The following is an 18,168-nucleotide window of genomic DNA, read 5'->3' on the forward strand; positions in this document are numbered from 1 at the left end:
GGTCATTGCATGATTTTGCATCAATAAGTACCCTATTGATGCTGGGAGAAGGCGCAAAAACAACATCTTGCTTGAAGACCAAAATTAGCATATACATAGTCATAACAATGAAGCGCATAAATCATCTTGGAAAACAAATAGAATAGCCCTTGAATAATACCTCGCTAACATAGCTGAATATCCGGATCAAAAAACATGAGCTGAATATTACCTTAGGTCACATCCCCTTGCTTGTTAGGAATTCAGGCCTTGAGGGATGTTATGCCTCAAGATTTCAACCTTAATGATTTATTTCTGAAAATTCGGGATGCAAATCTTATGTTCATATTTATGAGAAATTATATCCTAAACAGTTTGCATCATATGGTCGTGCACACCATCAATCACAACTTCTCATTCCTGTAGTGATATATCAAAGATGAGCGCTTAATAAATAACGCCCACATGAACAAGTGTTATAATTCATGGCTGTATAGGATATAATTTCTCGCATCTCAGGCCAACCCAAATATTTCCTCTTCTCCTATTGTTGGGACTTTTCTCCTAATCTTAGAAACAAACCACATGCAATGCCCAATCTATAAGGAGGCTAAAGCTCATAGGCAGATACTGTCTTGATTCATTGAAAAGGGTAATTTGGAAATGAAGAAAAGTGAAACCGTGCCTGCACCCCAAGAATAAACAGAAGTTTACAATGATGCACTGACATTTGTGACACTGCACATGACATAGAAGCTCATGGGACGCATTCGAGTAACTGAGCTCGACATTGGCATCTGAAAATTAAGACATCAATAGAATAGAAATCCATTAAAGGAGAAGGCATGAGATCAACCGATCCGATGCCGTCCATCCCATTCAGAAGTCCATATGTTCTATATAATCAAGCTAAGTCCATGTATGCATCTGTAATCTGCCCAAGTCTATAATAGGCGCCAACCTCTCCCCAAGTCCATATCACCTCTATCAAGCATCACATGTGCCACGATCCTACAGGAGGAGATGCTATGGGAGGATATAATAACAACATCAAGAAATTGACAATTTCCAGATACTCTACAAAGGTTTACAGTTGATGGCTTACAGAGGAAGCAATTCAGTGTCAAATCTTGTTATTGACCGCTCAGCACACAAAGTCTGCATCGACCACGTTTATATGAAAAAAGTTTCAAGGATTTTGCAGCGCTAAAATGATATCAAAGCCCCTAACTCTGAAAGAAGAAATCAGAAGGCATCAGCTTGCAAATAGCGAGGAAAGGCCAAGCCCAAGCTTAAGGCCGGCTGCCTGGTCATCAACCAGTTCGCAGGATGATATGAATGCCACTGTCTGTGTCCACAATGTCGCTCATCTCACCCACTTTGAGGGCAAAGGTAGCTTCTTCAAAGGGTTTCTGCATCTGTCCCCTCCCAAAACAACCTGCAGCAGTGTAAAATATTATGGTCAGAAGATCAGCTCAAAGAAACTAAAGCACACCAGGGTCAATGCCTCACTACTCAACAAGGCCTAGAAAAAAAGAGAGAGATGAATAGGTATGTTTATCGAGTTATTGTACGCATGAAAGATGGATTCCTTAAAACTTGACAAGCAAACAAAATTGAGGATATAATGAATCAGATTATACTTATAAGAAGCTGCTTAGTTTCATTCCCATCTCCCGTTCTTAGCTCTATCACACGTTAGAATTCTTCCTGACATTAGCTCTTCAGTACATAAACCAAGAAGCTGATGGTTATCTGATACAAATAGCAGCACTGCTTCTGAGTGTCAACCATAGAGACTTCACATTTATTATGGAGCCTGCAGCTCTTACAGAACCAGCTTATAGTGAGGAAGATTCCTTTAATCTCTTGAACTTCTGTCATAAATCTGCGCCCTAAGGGGGGCATTAATTACAATTTGGCTTCTTTTTTTTTTGAAAAACAAAGAGGGGTTCAGGCAACTAAAGGTTCTCTCTTAAATCTCACTAGTGTACGGCAATCATACAACACTCAAAGAAAAACATCCATTATATATCTGTCTCTGCAATTGTTGACAAAATATACTTGAGATGTAATGAGGACCACTTACCATTCAGACAACAGCAATATATATACAGTTAAACAACAACAATGCATGTGAATTACACTGTTAAAAGCAACTAAAGGAAAATAAGTCCCAACTGGAGCTGACGGCCAACAGATATGCAGACCATATATTTTAATTGTTTCTCAGAATGTGTACAAGGAGGTAAGACAAGAAGTTAACAAAAGAAGGACAAGGAATAATTTTATCCATCCATGGGATACACTACACAGGATAATGGAAAGACAATGAAAGGATTTGATAAATTTGGACATAGTGGATGAAAAAAGAGATGATTGTGGGGTTCTGCAGGGTTCCAGAGACCGACCTATGAAGGGGAGAGATGCTTCTAGAGATGTGTCCGATTCGTCCATACGCTAATGATATTGGAAAAGCTTCAAAATATGATAAAGGCAGGCAATACTGCATGGATCAGAAGGCCCATGCTATAGTGGAATTTGATTGGTAAACCAAACTAGCATGTTTGCAATATTGACCTTAAGCACAATCAACTATGAACAGGATTTGTTGTCTTAATAAATTTCACAGAGATGGTCAGAAGAATAGCATGCTTCACACATCAATTTTTCTGTATTACAGCAAAAAATGTTATATGTATTAATAATGGAAAAAGAATAGTTATACATTCACCATGGTCCAACCCATGATCATCTCCATTATGGATTCCATGCTATGTACAGCATCTGTATAAACTATTCATAGATGAAGCATCAACTTCCAACAACATGGGTAACACTTTGCAGTAATTATATCTTCAAAAAATCTTGATCAAGTCAGTTCTATTATTTGAATGCTTAATATAGTATTATGAGGCTTCAAAGAAGAAGATGTATCTCATCCAACCACATAAAAGTCATTTTAATTTGTATATAGACTATAGGAAAAAGTTACACGTACTAGAATCACTAAAAAACAATGATTAACAATCATTTTTTTAAAAAAAGAATTATTAAAAAGATGTGTCATGGCTAATGGCACTATATTAATTTGTCCTTCACGTTTATGATATAGTAAAATATTCATGCTTTTGAACCCTTTGTTGGCTTTCCAAATATCCATTCTAGAAGGACAAGCATCACACTATCTAAGGTAATAATTTTGCTGCCTGCAGAAACAATCAGATGGTAAATTATTTTGAACATGAAAACATTTTAAACAATTTACGACTATGGTGCAAATCTAAAACAATCGCATATATCATCTCTGCAAAAGCAACATTTTAATCCCAAGTTCTCTTCTCTTCCTTATCCTCCTCCCCAAATTATGACTATGGTGTAGGAAGCCCCCGTGGTAACAAATCAAGAAATTAACTCTCGCGCAGCATTAATAGTTTATTGTTGATCTACATGATCCTTGACCATCAAAACCTTAGTTAATTCACTGTTAACAGCCCCCCGTTAAGGAATTAGAATTTTCTACATAAAACTTCTAACGCAAGAAAGTATTTCTATTCTAAAAGCAGCGGCAGAAAGAATCCACATTACAGTCTTGCATCAAAGTCTAACTCTTATCATGTCTTTGAAATTGACAAGCATCCTCCATGCATCCAAAACAATTAACAAACAGCAAGCGGAGTACAGAAGAAGCGCTTACATGAAATCAAGAAAATCAAGAAAATCAAGAAGACGCCTAATCTTATCAAGCGGGCAAAAAAAAAAGAAAAAAAAGGAAAAAGAAAACAGGATCAGTTCTAAACCAGCAACAAACGCATCAAAGAAAAACAAATCATAAGATGGAGCAACCGATTCCCGAGGATCAAGAAAACCCTAACCCTAGCATCGGACCATCAGATCGGATGGGGGAGGGGCTGACCAAGATCGCCGCCGCGCTTGGCGGAGCTGCAGTCGGAGTGGCGGGCAGCGACGTCCTCGAAGCGGACCTTGCCGGCGAGGATGTCGTCGCGGAGGGCGTGGAGCTGGCGGACGGCCGCGTCCCTGGTGGTGGCGGAGATGATGCGGCCGTCGGGATCCTTCCAGGAGGCCTTCCGCCGCGACCCCTCGTGCTTTATCAGGATGTGAGACGCCCTCACCTGCTCCTCTGATGCCATCTTCTTCTCCTCCTTTTTCCTTTGCTTCAAGTGTGCTCAGAGAGAGGGTGTGGGGAAAGGGAGGGAGAACAGCGGAGGTTCCTACGATATTTTTTTTCTCTTTTTGCCCTTTTCATATAAGCCAGCCCGTTTAAATTGGGCTTGGCCTGGCTTGGGCTCGTATCGATTGACCACAATAGCTCAACAAAACAAACGAAGAGCTTCCACGATACTCCCCTTAGGGTTTCGGACAAGCGGCATTCGCGAGTACCTCGCCAGAGTCGTGAGCCCCTTCTTGCCTGTCCTCAGATCTCTATCCACGGCGGCTTCCGCTGCTGCTCTGTTTGCACTCTTTCCATGGCGGTTCCAGGCCCTTACTCCGGCGTCAGCACCCTTGCTTTCGTACGGCTCTCATTCTCTCTCGTCCTCCCTCTTCTTTGTCAATTTCTTCTTCACGCTCACTTAATCTTTCCCTTTCTCGCCCCAACAGGTAGCTCGTGCCTCTGCCTTTACCTTTGGCGTTGTTTATGGGAGTATGAAGCTCTCCTATCTCAAGGTATGCTCACTTCCATTCCTTTTATCCCATCCGTTTCAGTCTTTTTATAATTTGTCGCATGAATCTGCGATGTCATTCTTTTGTGATGATTATTGTCCATTTTCGTCTTTTTTTTAACTGCTTTTATTGTTTTTATCCCTTATCTTTTTTTTTTCCTCTCATTTTGCAAAAGTTGCCCCTTCATTTGTTTAGGAAAAAGGTATTCAGGTTGGAGCTTGACCATTTATCACATTTGAGGTTGTGCTTAGACGTGTTAAAGCTTAATTCTAGGTTTCTTGGAGCAACTATGGCATGTCTTCTTGGGATATGTTTCATGAAAGGAGTATTGGGTGTTTTCTCCTTTTCTTCCTTCAAAGATCTGTGATTTTCCTCCTGTCTGCCTGCTGAATGCCAATTTAAATGATCGTTTTTTCTCTCGTGGGATTACATGATGGATAGATTTGAAGCATAGAGAATAGATAGATACATACAACTAACAAAATCTTTTTGAGCAAGTTCTTTCTCAAGAATGTCGGAGCTGTGTGTAACATGGGAAGCAAAACTCAGAGCTTAAGGTGGAGATCTTTGTTTTCTGGTGCATTTGATGGGGTTGATGGGGTTGGTTTGTTTTTTGTTGCAGGGGAAACATGGTGAAACTTGTTATCACCTATTCCGGCCTCATGCTTAAGGTCAGATTCCCTAAATTCAAAACGTTTCATCCTAAATGTATTATATCAGGTGACACCATGATATTTTTGGACTAGATTGGAAAATTTAAGTCTACATTCTTTTATGGGATAATTATGAGTTATGAGAATATAGTACAATGGTATACCCGCTCCATAACTGAAATGGTTCCTATGGTTCCACGCTTTGAGGGAAAAAAACCTTTGAATTATTTAAATACTTTAGACTGTTTAGTTGTGGCCAAAACTGCTCTTCTTTATAAAGTCTAAGCAACTGGTGCTGCAGATGTATGAAATGGAAATTGACTTGAGCATGTTACTGGGTTTACTGTTAAGCATAAATAAAGCTGATGTTAATCTATTTTCTCATTGTTTTTAACCTGAATTCCTATTTCTTGGAACAGCAGTAAGGATTGGATGTTTAAGAGTTGTTTTAGTAGTAAAATTTATCCCATCTGGGCCTAGAGGACCAAACGTGGGCTTGCTTTGGGTTAGGTGGGAGAATCTTGAGGCCTATCAAATGAGATGGCAGCTTCAAAATTTTATCTCGTGAATGCTATTTGGAATAGTTAAGTGGTGGATATTTTTGAATAAATTTTGTCAATGGAAATGCAATTTCAGAACCTACTGGGCAAAAAAAAGAAGGAAAGAAAGAATAGAAGTCTTCATTTGGGCTATTTCTTTGGGAAGTTTGCTGGAGTAAAAAGAGATTGTTTATGCCTAACTGAGAGCCCTATGTGTTATTTGCTTATGATGGATATTTCAAATCTTTTTGAGTTTTACAAGAATAACTGGAATTGGTTTTAAAGGTATATGTGTGTTATATTTAGTCATATATGTAAGAGAAAGCTAATTATAGAGAATGAAGCTTAAATACTAAATTTTTCATACTCTTTAATGATATTACTCCTGAAATATAGATTGTGGAGTTGCCTTTATAAACCGCTCCACTTCTTTGAATGTTAGTAGCAAATTTCGGACTTAAAGGAGCATTTGCATAGATCTTAAATTAGTTAGTGTCAGTTTCTTGTGAAAGGCAAAAACAAACCATTTTAGGCTCTAGTTTATGAGCCTTGTGTGTGTGTGTGTGTGTGTGTGTGTGTGTTTTGTTTTGCTTGATGGGAGTTCAAAGTAGAATTTTGATCAGTTATGCTATATGATATGGCGGTTTCTTTTTTTCAGGGGTATTATGAGCATGGTAAAGTCAACAAATCTAATGTTCAAGTTTAGGATATGCTAGTTAGGGTCAAAGTCAGCAGAATTATATTAACGTGTAAGATCCTTTTAAAGAGCTTTCCTGACACTACAACATGGTTGAGTGTAGGGCTGAAAATGGATCGAATACGGATCAGATACCAGTATGTGTGTGTGTGTGTGTGTGTATATATATATATATCCATGTCCCTATTTTTTCAGCAGATACACGGATACATATATTAAATGGATACCAAAATCTGTATCTATATTTGTTTTAAGTAGATAACAATACAAATTGGATATAATTTTGTGTATAAGTCGGATTTTGAGCAGAATTCATTAATAAGACTAGCATCAATGATATAATCTTAACAAATGGGAGCAAGATATTTTTACAGATCGCACACAGTGCAAAGATAAGTAGGTAAGATAACTCAAACCAGATACCAATGCAGCCAAGAGTCTAGGTCATTGAGTCATTGGTCCAACCATCAATTGGTTTTGTATTAAAAAATATATTTAAAAATAAAGAATTTTTTAAAATAAAATGTAATATAAAACACTAATAAATTTTTTACATTAAATACGACCATTCAAATTTCATGGATTTATATTCCATACTACCCTTTAATTACTGTGTAACTAGAAAATTTCATAAAGCACGGTAGAAAATTTTATCTCATTCCTCTTGTGGCAATCCTTTCTTCCTGAAGTTCAATAAAGCTCGCTTCTATCCAATAAATGTCCATCTTCATGTTCTAGAATGAATGGAGCTCGATTTCTACAAAATATAATAGTCATTGAAAGAGATTGTGGATGCATTATTAAGTGACAGTGGGAAGCAAGATGCAGCACCCAAGATCAAAAATTTCTGCCACTAGTTTTTTCTCACCAATAAGGATGATATGTTTTGGACATGAAGGATCATAATCCAGTTAGCTTATTAGATGAGAATTGTCTGAGTTGGTCATGATAGAAAGGATGGATATGAACTTTAAGCACCTACTTTCTGTTAGTCAATGTGTATCATTAGAAACTCAATACATGAAGTTGAAAGCTAGTCTCTGCTATGAGGGTGACCACAAAGAAGCTTATGGCAGTTTGAATTGGAAATGATTTTGATGTCATGAGCAAATTGAATTTGGTTCTAGTGGAAGATTGTCCATAATGGAGAAACAAATAGACTATGATGGTAAGAAGATTTGGATTGTGATGGTTAAGTTTTTTGTCTTCTTGTTAATGGCAGTGAAAACCTTTTATATATGTATGTATCTTATATATAGAGAGAGAAATAGGGGAGGGAGGGGGGGGGGGAGTTTCCTCATGTTAACACAAGAATACTAGTATTCAAGCACGCAGATATAGGCCAGGCATGGTTAGAGTAGAAACAAGGCAGATGTGAGAGGTGTATTTGCATTTCCCAAACTACTTAATACCCTTGCTTTTATTCCCAATAGTTCAAAGGGAAATGTTTTTCTCGTGATTCAAGTGGAGCATTTGATGCAATGCAGAAAAGTTGATCATATGGCTGATGACGAGACATTTAATGCTTGGTCAAATTATAACAAGATGCTTATCCTTTGCATGTGCATGGGAATTTAGGATGACCAGTCCGGTAATTTGGGTGGTTTGTATTGAGCTCTCATATTGCAATGCTTGTGCTACAACCTTCTGCACACAGAAACACTAGCATCATCAGTAGATGGCTTAAAGTATAGATTGAGATACACTATCATGTTGATCCATACTGTACCATATGTGCCATGCTAGCAAGGTACCAAAATGGTTCCAATACATGGTTTTACCCTTACTATTGTGCGTGCGGGTTCATGCCAACTTGTATCGATCCTTGCTAGTTTGTGCTGGTCAAGCTGGCCAATATGGAACTATTTGGTTGCCACGAGCCCCATCACATAGTTGGACACCTGTATAGCACAGTTCAACATGATATGTTCTGTGAGAACCTGTGACCGGCATGGGCATGGGTCACGGTACTTAAATCCTCGATTTATAATGTGGTGACAGTATTCTGGTACAATAGAAATGATATGAAGGGATTGACAATTTTAAAGTGACTATGTATTCGATGGGAGGATCATAATGGGTTGTTTTATTTATTTGTTGTGAAGTTGAGAAAGTTTTGATCACCTGGGCATCTTTGTAGGGTTAGAAGATCTAATATTGCTTAATTGGGATTCAACCGTGAGGGGATCTTATAGGAGATCAGCAACTAAATAATTAGGTTGCTTTGTTTTGTAGTAGGATCACCTTTTTGCACACAGTTTTGCTAGGCATCCAATGTAGTCTGTCTATTTCCAAAGCTCCTATATTACTGATTGAGTTGAAATTCTTCAGAGTGATTTCTTTTTGAGGAAGGGGGTTCAGAGTGACTTCTTACTTCAGGGAATGATTTCCTACTGCAGGGAGTGATTTCTTACTGCAGGGGACCTAGGGGTTTGGACAATTGGCTTGGTCTTTGTATGATGGAAGTTGAGAATATGAGTCTGCTGCTGCTAGGTTAATATGCAAGATTTTTTTTTCGGTTGGAGAGAGGGTAGTGGGGGTAGAATTGGAGGCTAACCACCTTTTCATTTTTTTTCATCACAATCTGATTATTCTGCATAGAGGCAATAGTGTCGTAAGTTGCCATATTCTTCTTTTGACAATTCATTTTATGCTTTCATGTGCGAGGACGCTTGAATGTTGGAAGACATGAATCCCATGGCATCACACAAGATACAATTTTCCAATTGGACTAGTTTTCCAGTGAGAATGAGGATGAGGAGATACATAGAAAGCTATTGGTTTGTGAGTGACGCTTTTATCCACAGTTTATGTTGTAGATTTACAATTTAAAAGTAATGTGGATCCAACGCTTCCTGACATGGCAGATTACTGTAAACAAGTGGAACCCCATGAAGTTCATGGGATGATGAGTATATCAGGGAAAGAAAAAGCAGGCATTATTGGGTGCGGGTTTTGTTAAGCTAGTATTGCAAGCTAACATCTGAAATCTCATAACAACTACTGCAGTTTTCAAGAACATTAAATGTGCCAGGAAAGGGAATGGCTTCCGGGTGATTTATAATACTGTTTGAATAACCGAGGCAAGGCTTGCTGAATATAATTACACTAATATGCTTCTTTCCTTTTGCCCTTTTTCTTTCCGAAAGGGCAAAATTAGTCAGTCAATCCCTATCCGGTCGTGAGGTGGTAATACAACATTCCATAATGCTTGCAATTGGCGACCCTGGGTAGTAGAAGGCATTTATTTTTTCACCTGTTAGTAGCTAATATCGTATTTTCCTTTTGACTCCTCCAGGCGAAGGCAAAGTCTCACAGCAAGGCGGAGGCAAAGGGTCATCACTGAATGAAGGGATGCAGCCTGTCGATGATCTCTGATAAGAATCCAGCGACAGAATTTTTGTTATCACTATTGTTTTTTTTTTTTTTTTTTGCAGCATACTTCACTGCGTGCAGGTTCATGCTTTGTTTAAGGTTTGCTCAAAAACTCCCATATCGAACCAAGGGGAGGATGTTTTGACATGCTACGTCCTGTCCTGAAATAATGGTTATTCTTGATGACAGAAGTTGAAAGTAGATTTTCTGTAATTTGACGTCGAATTAGGTTTCAGTCGGGTATTGTTTTCGGTTGTATGTTTTAATTGAGAATCACCAGCTGAGATTGATAAGCTTAATCAAAGAGTTGGGAGCCTCATTGGGTTCCATTGCTCAGCCATCAGATTTAACTCCAAAACTACAACCGAAGCCATACCACCTTTCCAAGCTGTTAGAACTTGAAAAAGTTCCACTTCTCTGCATGTTTGCCTGACCACTTGGGTGTGGTATTGGCTGCAATTTTTATTTGTTCGCCATCCAGGGAGAGATGATAACCTTTTTTTCCTGTTTTTCAGAGAAAATGGAAGTAACCATTTTGTTACTGCTGTTTTTCCGTAAGCAAATATCGGCAAAACGCTTGGAGCTGGTACTAATTTCAATAGAGTTTTGACAGAAAGCATGTGGTTCTAGAGATGAACACACTTTATTGAGTGTTGGCGTGTTGCCATAAAATTAATGTTCAACAATGAAGGCCTTCGTCATGGTTTAATGTGGGAAAATGGTTGGATGTGCATGTATATCTGAAGCTATATCATAACTAGGTGATCCTTAAACAGGTTATAGCCTAAGGAATGTTCATTGCGTTTAAGTAAAAAAAAAAAAAAACGCCGACTACCATTGGTATGTTCATCTAGCTATCTAGAGTGCAAAAAAGAGATGATCGCAGGGAGACATGTCACGCAAACTTGGACATAAACTCCCAGAGATCAAGGCATCACGAACGTCCTTTATATATACATATATAAAATAAACTTGGATTTTTTTTTTCCGGTTTGAGAGATCAGCGGTGGAAGAACTTTCTAGAAAATTTTTATGTACGTGGTTCAAAGATGCAGTTATTTATTATATTGATTTAAGGAGATGGCTTCGTCCATACGGTTATCCCGTTCCGGTTGAGCCCCGAATAAAATAAAAAAAAAAAATCTTCGCAGTTGCTGGGACGGTGAGCAAAGATATTTTGAAAGGCGATTTCACGTCCGCTAGAAAAAGGCTGGAGCAAACCGAAGTGAAAGAGGATTTCACGTCCGCCAGAAAAAGGCTTTTGGGACCGCACTGCCGCGTCAACCCCATTACAGCGTGGGTGCGCGCCCGTTATTGGAAAACGACGAAGGCGCAAGGAAATTTCCACCGATTCCTTTGTAGATAAGACGGGCTTGCTTTGATGCTGCAGGGGAGGTAGGAACTCATTTAGGTTATGGCCGCCGAGATACTTGAAAGAGCTGCTTCCACCGATGGAGTCTTGGAATGACATGAGAAATAAGGTGCGCGTCATCTATTTTTTTCTTTGGTCCAAGGTGTTTATAGATGAAGTATGTCGGGAAGTGATTTCATTTTTAAGGGCTTGCTGTAGAGGATTGAAGTGCAATCTTGAGTGCTAGCTGTTTTCTCAAAAATCTTGTGTGGTAGCTCTCTTTATTCCTCAAGGAAAAAGTGTGAGAGGAGTGGTAGGTCTGCTGAACAGCGTTCGGCCCCATGGAGATCGGGGTATGGATGACCTGCTTCACTGTAGATCTATGCAGAAGAAGATTTGATTGTAAAGAGAGTGCTACGATTTGGAGGATTCGAAGGGATGGCAAAAACATGGAATCTTGCTTCCTCATCAAAACTAAATTGGGCATGGGAGGTTTCGGCAAAAATATGATTATGCAGCTGGTCCACTGGAGAAAAAAATAGTTATTCGTTCCTAGATATGAATAGAAGTGCACTAGTCCTCGACGACATTTGGAATGAGAATTAAAAATATTTGATAAGTCGTTTAGAAATCAGTAACGGATCTAAGCATACTAATTTTGGATGATGTTTGGGATGTACATGCAAAATATTTAATGATAAATGAAAGATCCGTATTTTTTATTATGAATCTTGGTGTACAATTGCTGGACGATGTTTGGAATGAACATGCGAAATGTTTTAAAAGATCAGCTGATCATGTAAAAGATGCACAATATTTTTATGTATGAAAGATCACTTTTTTGCCAAACAAAGAGTCTATGGTCATTTTTCGCTCACATGATGCACTTATATCAGCTACCAGTTGGAAAATATGCAGACTTTTGAAACATTCTGATGCAGAATTTGCTATTGATCTTTGATGCAAAGTTTCTATGTAGCAGTTGGTTCTTTCTTTTATGGCGTCCCCTAGCTCTTGCCATGCTTGTATGTAGTTTCAATATTCTTAAGCATTCTATGCCAAAGAGTACTTCCGAAAAAACTTCAGAGTAACCTTCTTGGCTATGAAGATGATGCTAGCGACAAGCATTATGTGCTTTCTTGCCATCTGCCTAGGCCCCTCAGTCATAATGGAAGTGATTGAAACTATAGGCTTTTTGGTGTATCACGCATCCATTCAAATCGTTAGCTGATTCCAATTTCATTCTAGAACTTCAAAAGTGAGAAGGTAATGTCCAAGAAAAGTTTTACCCAATTCATCATAGTGTTGTACAATCATGTTAGAGTTACATAGTTGTTCGATTATTAACTTTTGTTTTTTATTTCGCATGGAAAATAGGAACATCGTTTATATATATTTGAGCTTAAGTGCTTCAGATAGAGCCTCTTGCATAAAGCGTATGAGTAGCCACATTGAATGCATGGAGAGATTTGAGGAGGTAACTTTATGTACTATTAAAAAACTATGGGTCCATCTCTGCTTTATATTTTGTCTTTCACATTATACTGCATTAATTTGTTGTTGTTCTTTACAAAAGAGTATCCGGTAAGTAAACTCGAAAAAAGGAGCCAATCAAGACGAAGTAATCCATGTTCACTCATGCATGCAACAGTGGAGGCCTATGAAAGATGCATCATGAAAAGTAATTATATGTTTCAGTATCTAACCTGCAAATCATGTTTTTCCTTTCAAAATTTTTTCTCCCACATACACACATTTAACTACTTTTCAACTGCATAATCTGAATACTTAGGTCTCTGTTGTAGTCACAGTTTTGTTAATTTGCCAGACAATAGCCTAAAATTTCATAGAGAAGCGCTATCCAAGACGGTCTCCCACGACATGGGACAAGATAGATATAAGCATATGTGCACTTGCATGGAGGAGCCCCTTTCTGCTCTTTGGGGTCAAACTCCTAGCGATGCTGGGGCCATGAGTGGCCTCGGAGACCAAATGGCAGCTGCTTAGAAGGTACAAATGATGAAGGAAAAAGTGGAATCAATGGATCAGAAATACAGTATGCTGCCCAGTCCAAATAGTTATCACGATTACAAACATGAGCTAATGTTTCATCTTTGGCTAGGAGTACCTGATGGGTAACATTTAATTCTTATGTTGGATTTAGTGTCCGTTACTTATCTAGATGTGATATTGAACTGCTTATTTCTTTCTTGTACCAAAAAAAACTTGTTTCTTTCTTGTAGGTTCCTAACGCCATCAGCACTAATGATCTGCAAATATGCTCCTCAGCGTCGAGGCATGCATTTCCATCCCATGAATTGATTTAACTTTCAATTCCCAATTTCATATCTGGTTACATCATGATGCACAAGGGAGAAAGTATGAGATGCTGGTTGGGGATTTGATGCAAACTAGTAATTCAATAATATAGTGTATTATTTACATGTTGGCAATGTTGACTTGTAGAAGCATTTGTTGTCAGTTAACTTCAATCTGAACAAGTTGCAGCTCTTAATTCCAACTAGACAAAAATTGATCATATGTTATTGGCTTCCAGTACTGTGAAATAGTACCTCTTGCATGTTATAGTTACAGGATCATATATTAGCTATGAGCTAATAAAGCCAGGATCAGTTTATAGAAGCATTTTTTTCAGTTTATTAGAGATGAGCGACGTTGCAGTTTTAATTCTACATAGTTATGCATATTTTCTTTGTTCTGGATGCATAGAGTGTTATCGCATAGTAATTAGCTTCTGCTAGTACTTAATTCTTTTTTCGAGGGGAAATAAGCTTCTGCTAGTACTTAATCGAATTTGACTTTTTGCTCATGTAGGTTTAGGTGGTGGTTTCTTAGTTTCAGTGGTCGTGCCTCTTTTGTGGCATTGTACCGTACTATATATAGATCTTGGCACTGGGTGTTTTATCTTACTGAGTAATAGAGCTGAATATTGCATGGACTTTATTATCAATTTATTCATAATCATAACTGTAGTATGTGTCAACTGGACTTGACTGCTAACTATGTTCTGGGTTTTAACTATTATAAGTATCCCCAACAATTGTTGGTGCAGCTGATTGGCATCTTACCATGAGCCCTACTGGAGGTCTAGGGTCAAAATTCTGGGTATTTGCTGACTGTTGGGACTCATTTGGTTTGTGAGAAATAAAAGGGCAAGGGCAAGTGGGGTCAATGGGAAGGTATGGAGAGGCTTTATATATGGTTGGAGTTTTCAAAAGAAGAAGATGAAAATATAGTTTTTTCATGAAAATAAAATTTTTATATTATATAAAAAAATTTATGTTGGATATGGGAAACTCTAATTTTTTACGTAGTGAAAATTAGAATATTTTTTTTCCAAAAGTGCAAATAGTATAAGAAAAGATTTTTTTTATTAGAGGTATAATAAGTATTTTATATAATTTTTTTTAGAAAAAAAGTTATTTGGCCAAATATTAGTCATTATGATGTGTATTACTTTTTCATGGTCAATATGCAAAAACTACTATTTTGGACATTATATAGTATCAGCTTTTTAGAAGAAAAAAAATTTGCGTACCAAATGAATCTTTAAAATATCAGATCAGTATTCTATGGAGGTGAAGGTGAGTGCCCGTTCAATTTAACACCCCAAAAAAAGAGAGTGATCTAATGAAGTTTGAAGTCTAAGAGTTAGTAGTATCGAAAAATATTTTGCTATAAATTGTTTTGGTTGCTGGGAGTTCAGGTGCGGGTCTCTCTAGCATTAGGAGTCTGCTGAGGCCTAGGACGAGTTCCTCTGCTCTGGAAGCTAACGTACATTTCAGGGAGCCACATTTAACGTTTTCCTCTGAACAAGAACGAGGATGCGTCAGTTGAGAATGAATATATTAATCTAACGTTACAATATGTGCGTGTGTGACCACAACAAAGAAGCTAACTAAATATCAATTAGAGTCAGCTGGATGAATTAGCTTGTGAGCATAATGAGCTCTGTCAATGTGCTTCTCTACAACCCTCACCACCATTTCTACATTTCAATTATACCCATGCCAAACTCTATTATACCATCTGCTATGTTACAGCATTGCTCTCTTTTTTTTCTTCTTCTTCTTCTTCTTCTTTTTGGGTACATCGGTGGGTCATTTGACCCAGAAAAGAGAAAGAAAAGAAAGAGTAAAACTAAGGTCTCAGAAAACAAACCTTCTTAGCATCAACCATCACTAAATCTTGTATTTGCTGTTGCAGAACTGGTATAGACTCAAAATCTATGTTCCTACAGCTACAATGCCCCACTAGACTCTTATACATTTCAGGGATCTTAGTAATTATAGTTTAGTACTATTATATATCTCATCTTGTATTATATATTATATAACAATTTGCTATGATAACCTAATATAATAATATTATATAATTGTGTTGGTGGAAGTTTATAATGTCAGTTGCAAGGTGATTATATTCTTTCCACATTAAACAATTAGATACGGAATTGCAGCTGCAGTTTTCAAATGCAAGCAAGTCACAAACATCTATAAATACTGATGCAGCATTTTTATTCACAGCAATGTAAAAGCAATTAAATAGCCCATGAACAAAAATGAGATTGTTATTCTCAATATTACTTTTCAAGAAAAAAGCTAAATACTTAGGTTTTGTCATGTAATAATTTAAACAATGGATATCATATAGAGGACAGGACAATCCAGGGCATCCAACTCTAGTCTTATAATATATAACTCAGCCAAGGGAAAAGAGATGGAGAAGGAATCAATCACTTTTGACTTTTAAAGACACCATGCTAACTCTTTAATTTAGCTCCGTTAAGTGTTAACTAAAACGCAAATGCCTTTCTTCTTGATTAAGGAAAGTACATCGAGTTCTAGAAGGGTAAATCTAAAGTTTGTAGCAGCTTTATCAATTCAACCTTCTAGACAATCAAGCCCGCATCATACAAATAATTTATTAAATATATATTTTCTAAAAAATTATATATATATTAAAGCCAATAGTATAGCTGATTTGATGATATTTTATGTAGCCAATCATATAAGATCAACATTATGAAATTCTAAGATGTATCTTTATATTTTATTGTTAAATATTTTGTTTGCTGATTTTGATTGATATACTTATATTCATTTGGTTTAATTTATCAAATTTATCAAAAAAACAAATATACATATTTTCATATTCATTTAAGGTTTTCAGATATCGCCTTTCAGTCTTGATGAATGACTTTACCTGTGTAGATGTTAATGTTATATTCTATGTGCGCCTCGAGTCCATTTAACGAAGAAGTTCATTTGTTTGAAGAAGCTCATAGAATTTAAGGATGAAGTAAATATCTTTTTATTGGAATCCATTATTTAAAAAATGATTGATAATATGAGTTGTATACACTCTCTATCTAGCATATTTTCTTCTCTTTTCATTTTATCTATCAATTATCTTCCATTGGGTAGCGAGGTTACTGACCGAATTCCAAGGCCAATGTCCTTCATGAATCCCAAAATGAAAAACAATAAAAATATTTATTTATCTTGGTCAAGAAGAGGAAAAAAAAATAAAAATTAGCAGGATCTTGATGTTTCAAAAGTTATATAAAAATCGTGTTAGTTGATATGGTTAAAATAATATAAATTAGGGTTTCAGTCGTTTTGTAAGTAAATTACTAATAAAGACAACTCAATATTTTTGAAGAAAAAAAATATTTTAAAATATTAAAAATATTTCAATTGATACAATGATAATGATATTGTACCGAATTATTGGCCAAAATTATTGGCATCTACCAGATCATAGCGGTCAATATATTACCAACCTGGCCGACGATTATAACACCAAGATTATAAGTTCCAGCTGATTTATAAACTTGAAATTGGGCCAATATGAAAGCATAACATCTGTGGTCATTCGCACACCCAAGTGGCAAATACAAACTCCATCACACCTCCATGTACGGTTTATTTGTAGTTACAAAACCAGGTGGTTTGGATATACATACATACATACATACATACATACATATATACGTATATGTATGTAATAAAAGCTAAAATTAGGAGAGACGCATGATGATGATGATGATGATAACTGTACACCCTTGACGCTAAAATGCTAATCCACCCTCCACAACGGGCGGAACCACTGAGAGTGGAAGGAAGACTGATAGGAGATCATCAACAAGAGCACGAGCAGCAGCAGCGCCACCCCCCATGGCGAGCTGCCGGCCCGGTGGATCGACTCCTGCTCAGGCCGCGGCAGCCGGAGCAAGAACCTGCCATCCAAAAGCATGAAACGGGCGACGACAATGAGCGCGACGGGGAGGAGGAAGAGGAGGAGGCGAAAGCCGACCTCGGTGCGGCGCAGCTGAGTCCGGTAGTCTATGTGCCATGAGAGAAAGAGGAAGAGCATCACGATCGCGAAGATGAGGACAAGAGAGGGAGGAGGGAGGGAGCTCGAGGACAGGACCTGCTCCATCCACCCTTGCTTCCATGGGGGTCCTCTCCTCTCACGAAAGAACCACCCCATCTCTGCTTTGGCTCCCAAGAGTGTATCGGCCAAGCCTATAAATGGCCTTCGGGGATGCCTTGGTTGGGGCACGAGAATATGGAAAGGTGGCGAGATTCTTTTGGGATGATCATCGCTCGAACGCGTGCGAGGAATTGATGCTATACTTCGGCGTTGGAAGTGGGTCGATGCTTGTGGAAAGCAAAGGAAGGAATTTGCCTCTTTTTTTTTTTCTAAGGTCATGGTTGCGAATTGTGATGAAGGTGGAGTGACGGAAATGGAGTCGTGGCAGGCCCAGGCGGGCGCCACATTTGCAGTGGGCTGGTAGAGTTGGATTCGGATTGCGGTGCGCGGCGCCTGATAGGACGGGCGAGCAACCAAGTCACCGATTGAGTTAGA

The 18,168-nt window shown here is 37.9% G+C and overlaps 3 protein-coding genes across 6 annotated transcripts; 1 reads left to right on the plus strand and 2 right to left on the minus strand.

Moving 5' to 3' along the window:
• Window positions 1-1,018: 1,018 nt before the first annotated feature.
• On the minus strand, window positions 1,019-4,130 carry LOC120105887 (peptidyl-prolyl cis-trans isomerase Pin1-like). Its single transcript, XM_039118635.3, has 2 exons — window positions 3,896-4,130; window positions 1,019-1,417 (listed from the first exon to the last, which is right to left on the minus strand). The coding sequence occupies exons 1-2, from the start codon at window positions 4,128-4,130 to the stop codon at window positions 1,293-1,295; spliced, it is 360 nt and encodes a 119-aa protein (XP_038974563.2). The 3' UTR covers window positions 1,019-1,292.
• A 248-nt stretch (window positions 4,131-4,378) lies between these two features.
• Window positions 4,379-13,818, plus strand: LOC103703871 (uncharacterized). Of its 4 annotated transcripts, XM_089923668.1 has the most exons (6): window positions 4,379-4,511; window positions 4,600-4,665; window positions 9,850-12,543; window positions 12,655-12,754; window positions 13,106-13,412; window positions 13,521-13,818. In XM_089923668.1, the coding sequence occupies exons 1-3, from the start codon at window positions 4,467-4,469 to the stop codon at window positions 9,895-9,897; spliced, it is 159 nt and encodes a 52-aa protein (XP_089779794.1). In that variant the 5' UTR covers window positions 4,379-4,466; the 3' UTR covers window positions 9,898-12,543; window positions 12,655-12,754; window positions 13,106-13,412; window positions 13,521-13,818. The 4 variants fall into 4 exon arrangements, with proteins under 4 accessions (XP_089779794.1, XP_089779795.1, XP_089779793.1 ...); XM_089923669.1 differs by adding an exon at window positions 5,285-5,333 and having other exon boundaries at window positions 12,655-13,818; XM_089923667.1 differs by having other exon boundaries at window positions 9,850-13,412.
• A 3,252-nt stretch (window positions 13,819-17,070) lies between these two features.
• LOC103703873 (uncharacterized) lies at window positions 17,071-17,958 on the minus strand. The gene has a single exon (XM_008786893.6). It carries the CDS (start codon window positions 17,788-17,790, stop codon window positions 17,377-17,379), a length of 414 nt encoding a protein of 137 aa, XP_008785115.1. The 5' UTR covers window positions 17,791-17,958; the 3' UTR covers window positions 17,071-17,376.
• Between the last annotated feature and the right edge of the window lie 210 nt (window positions 17,959-18,168).

Source organism: Phoenix dactylifera, chromosome 6 (genome assembly GCF_051530095.1).
Source record: "Phoenix dactylifera cultivar Ajwa chromosome 6, Ajwa_hap1_PhDact_Kaust_v1.1, whole genome shotgun sequence".
Lineage (NCBI taxonomy): Eukaryota > Viridiplantae > Streptophyta > Magnoliopsida > Arecales > Arecaceae > Phoenix > Phoenix dactylifera.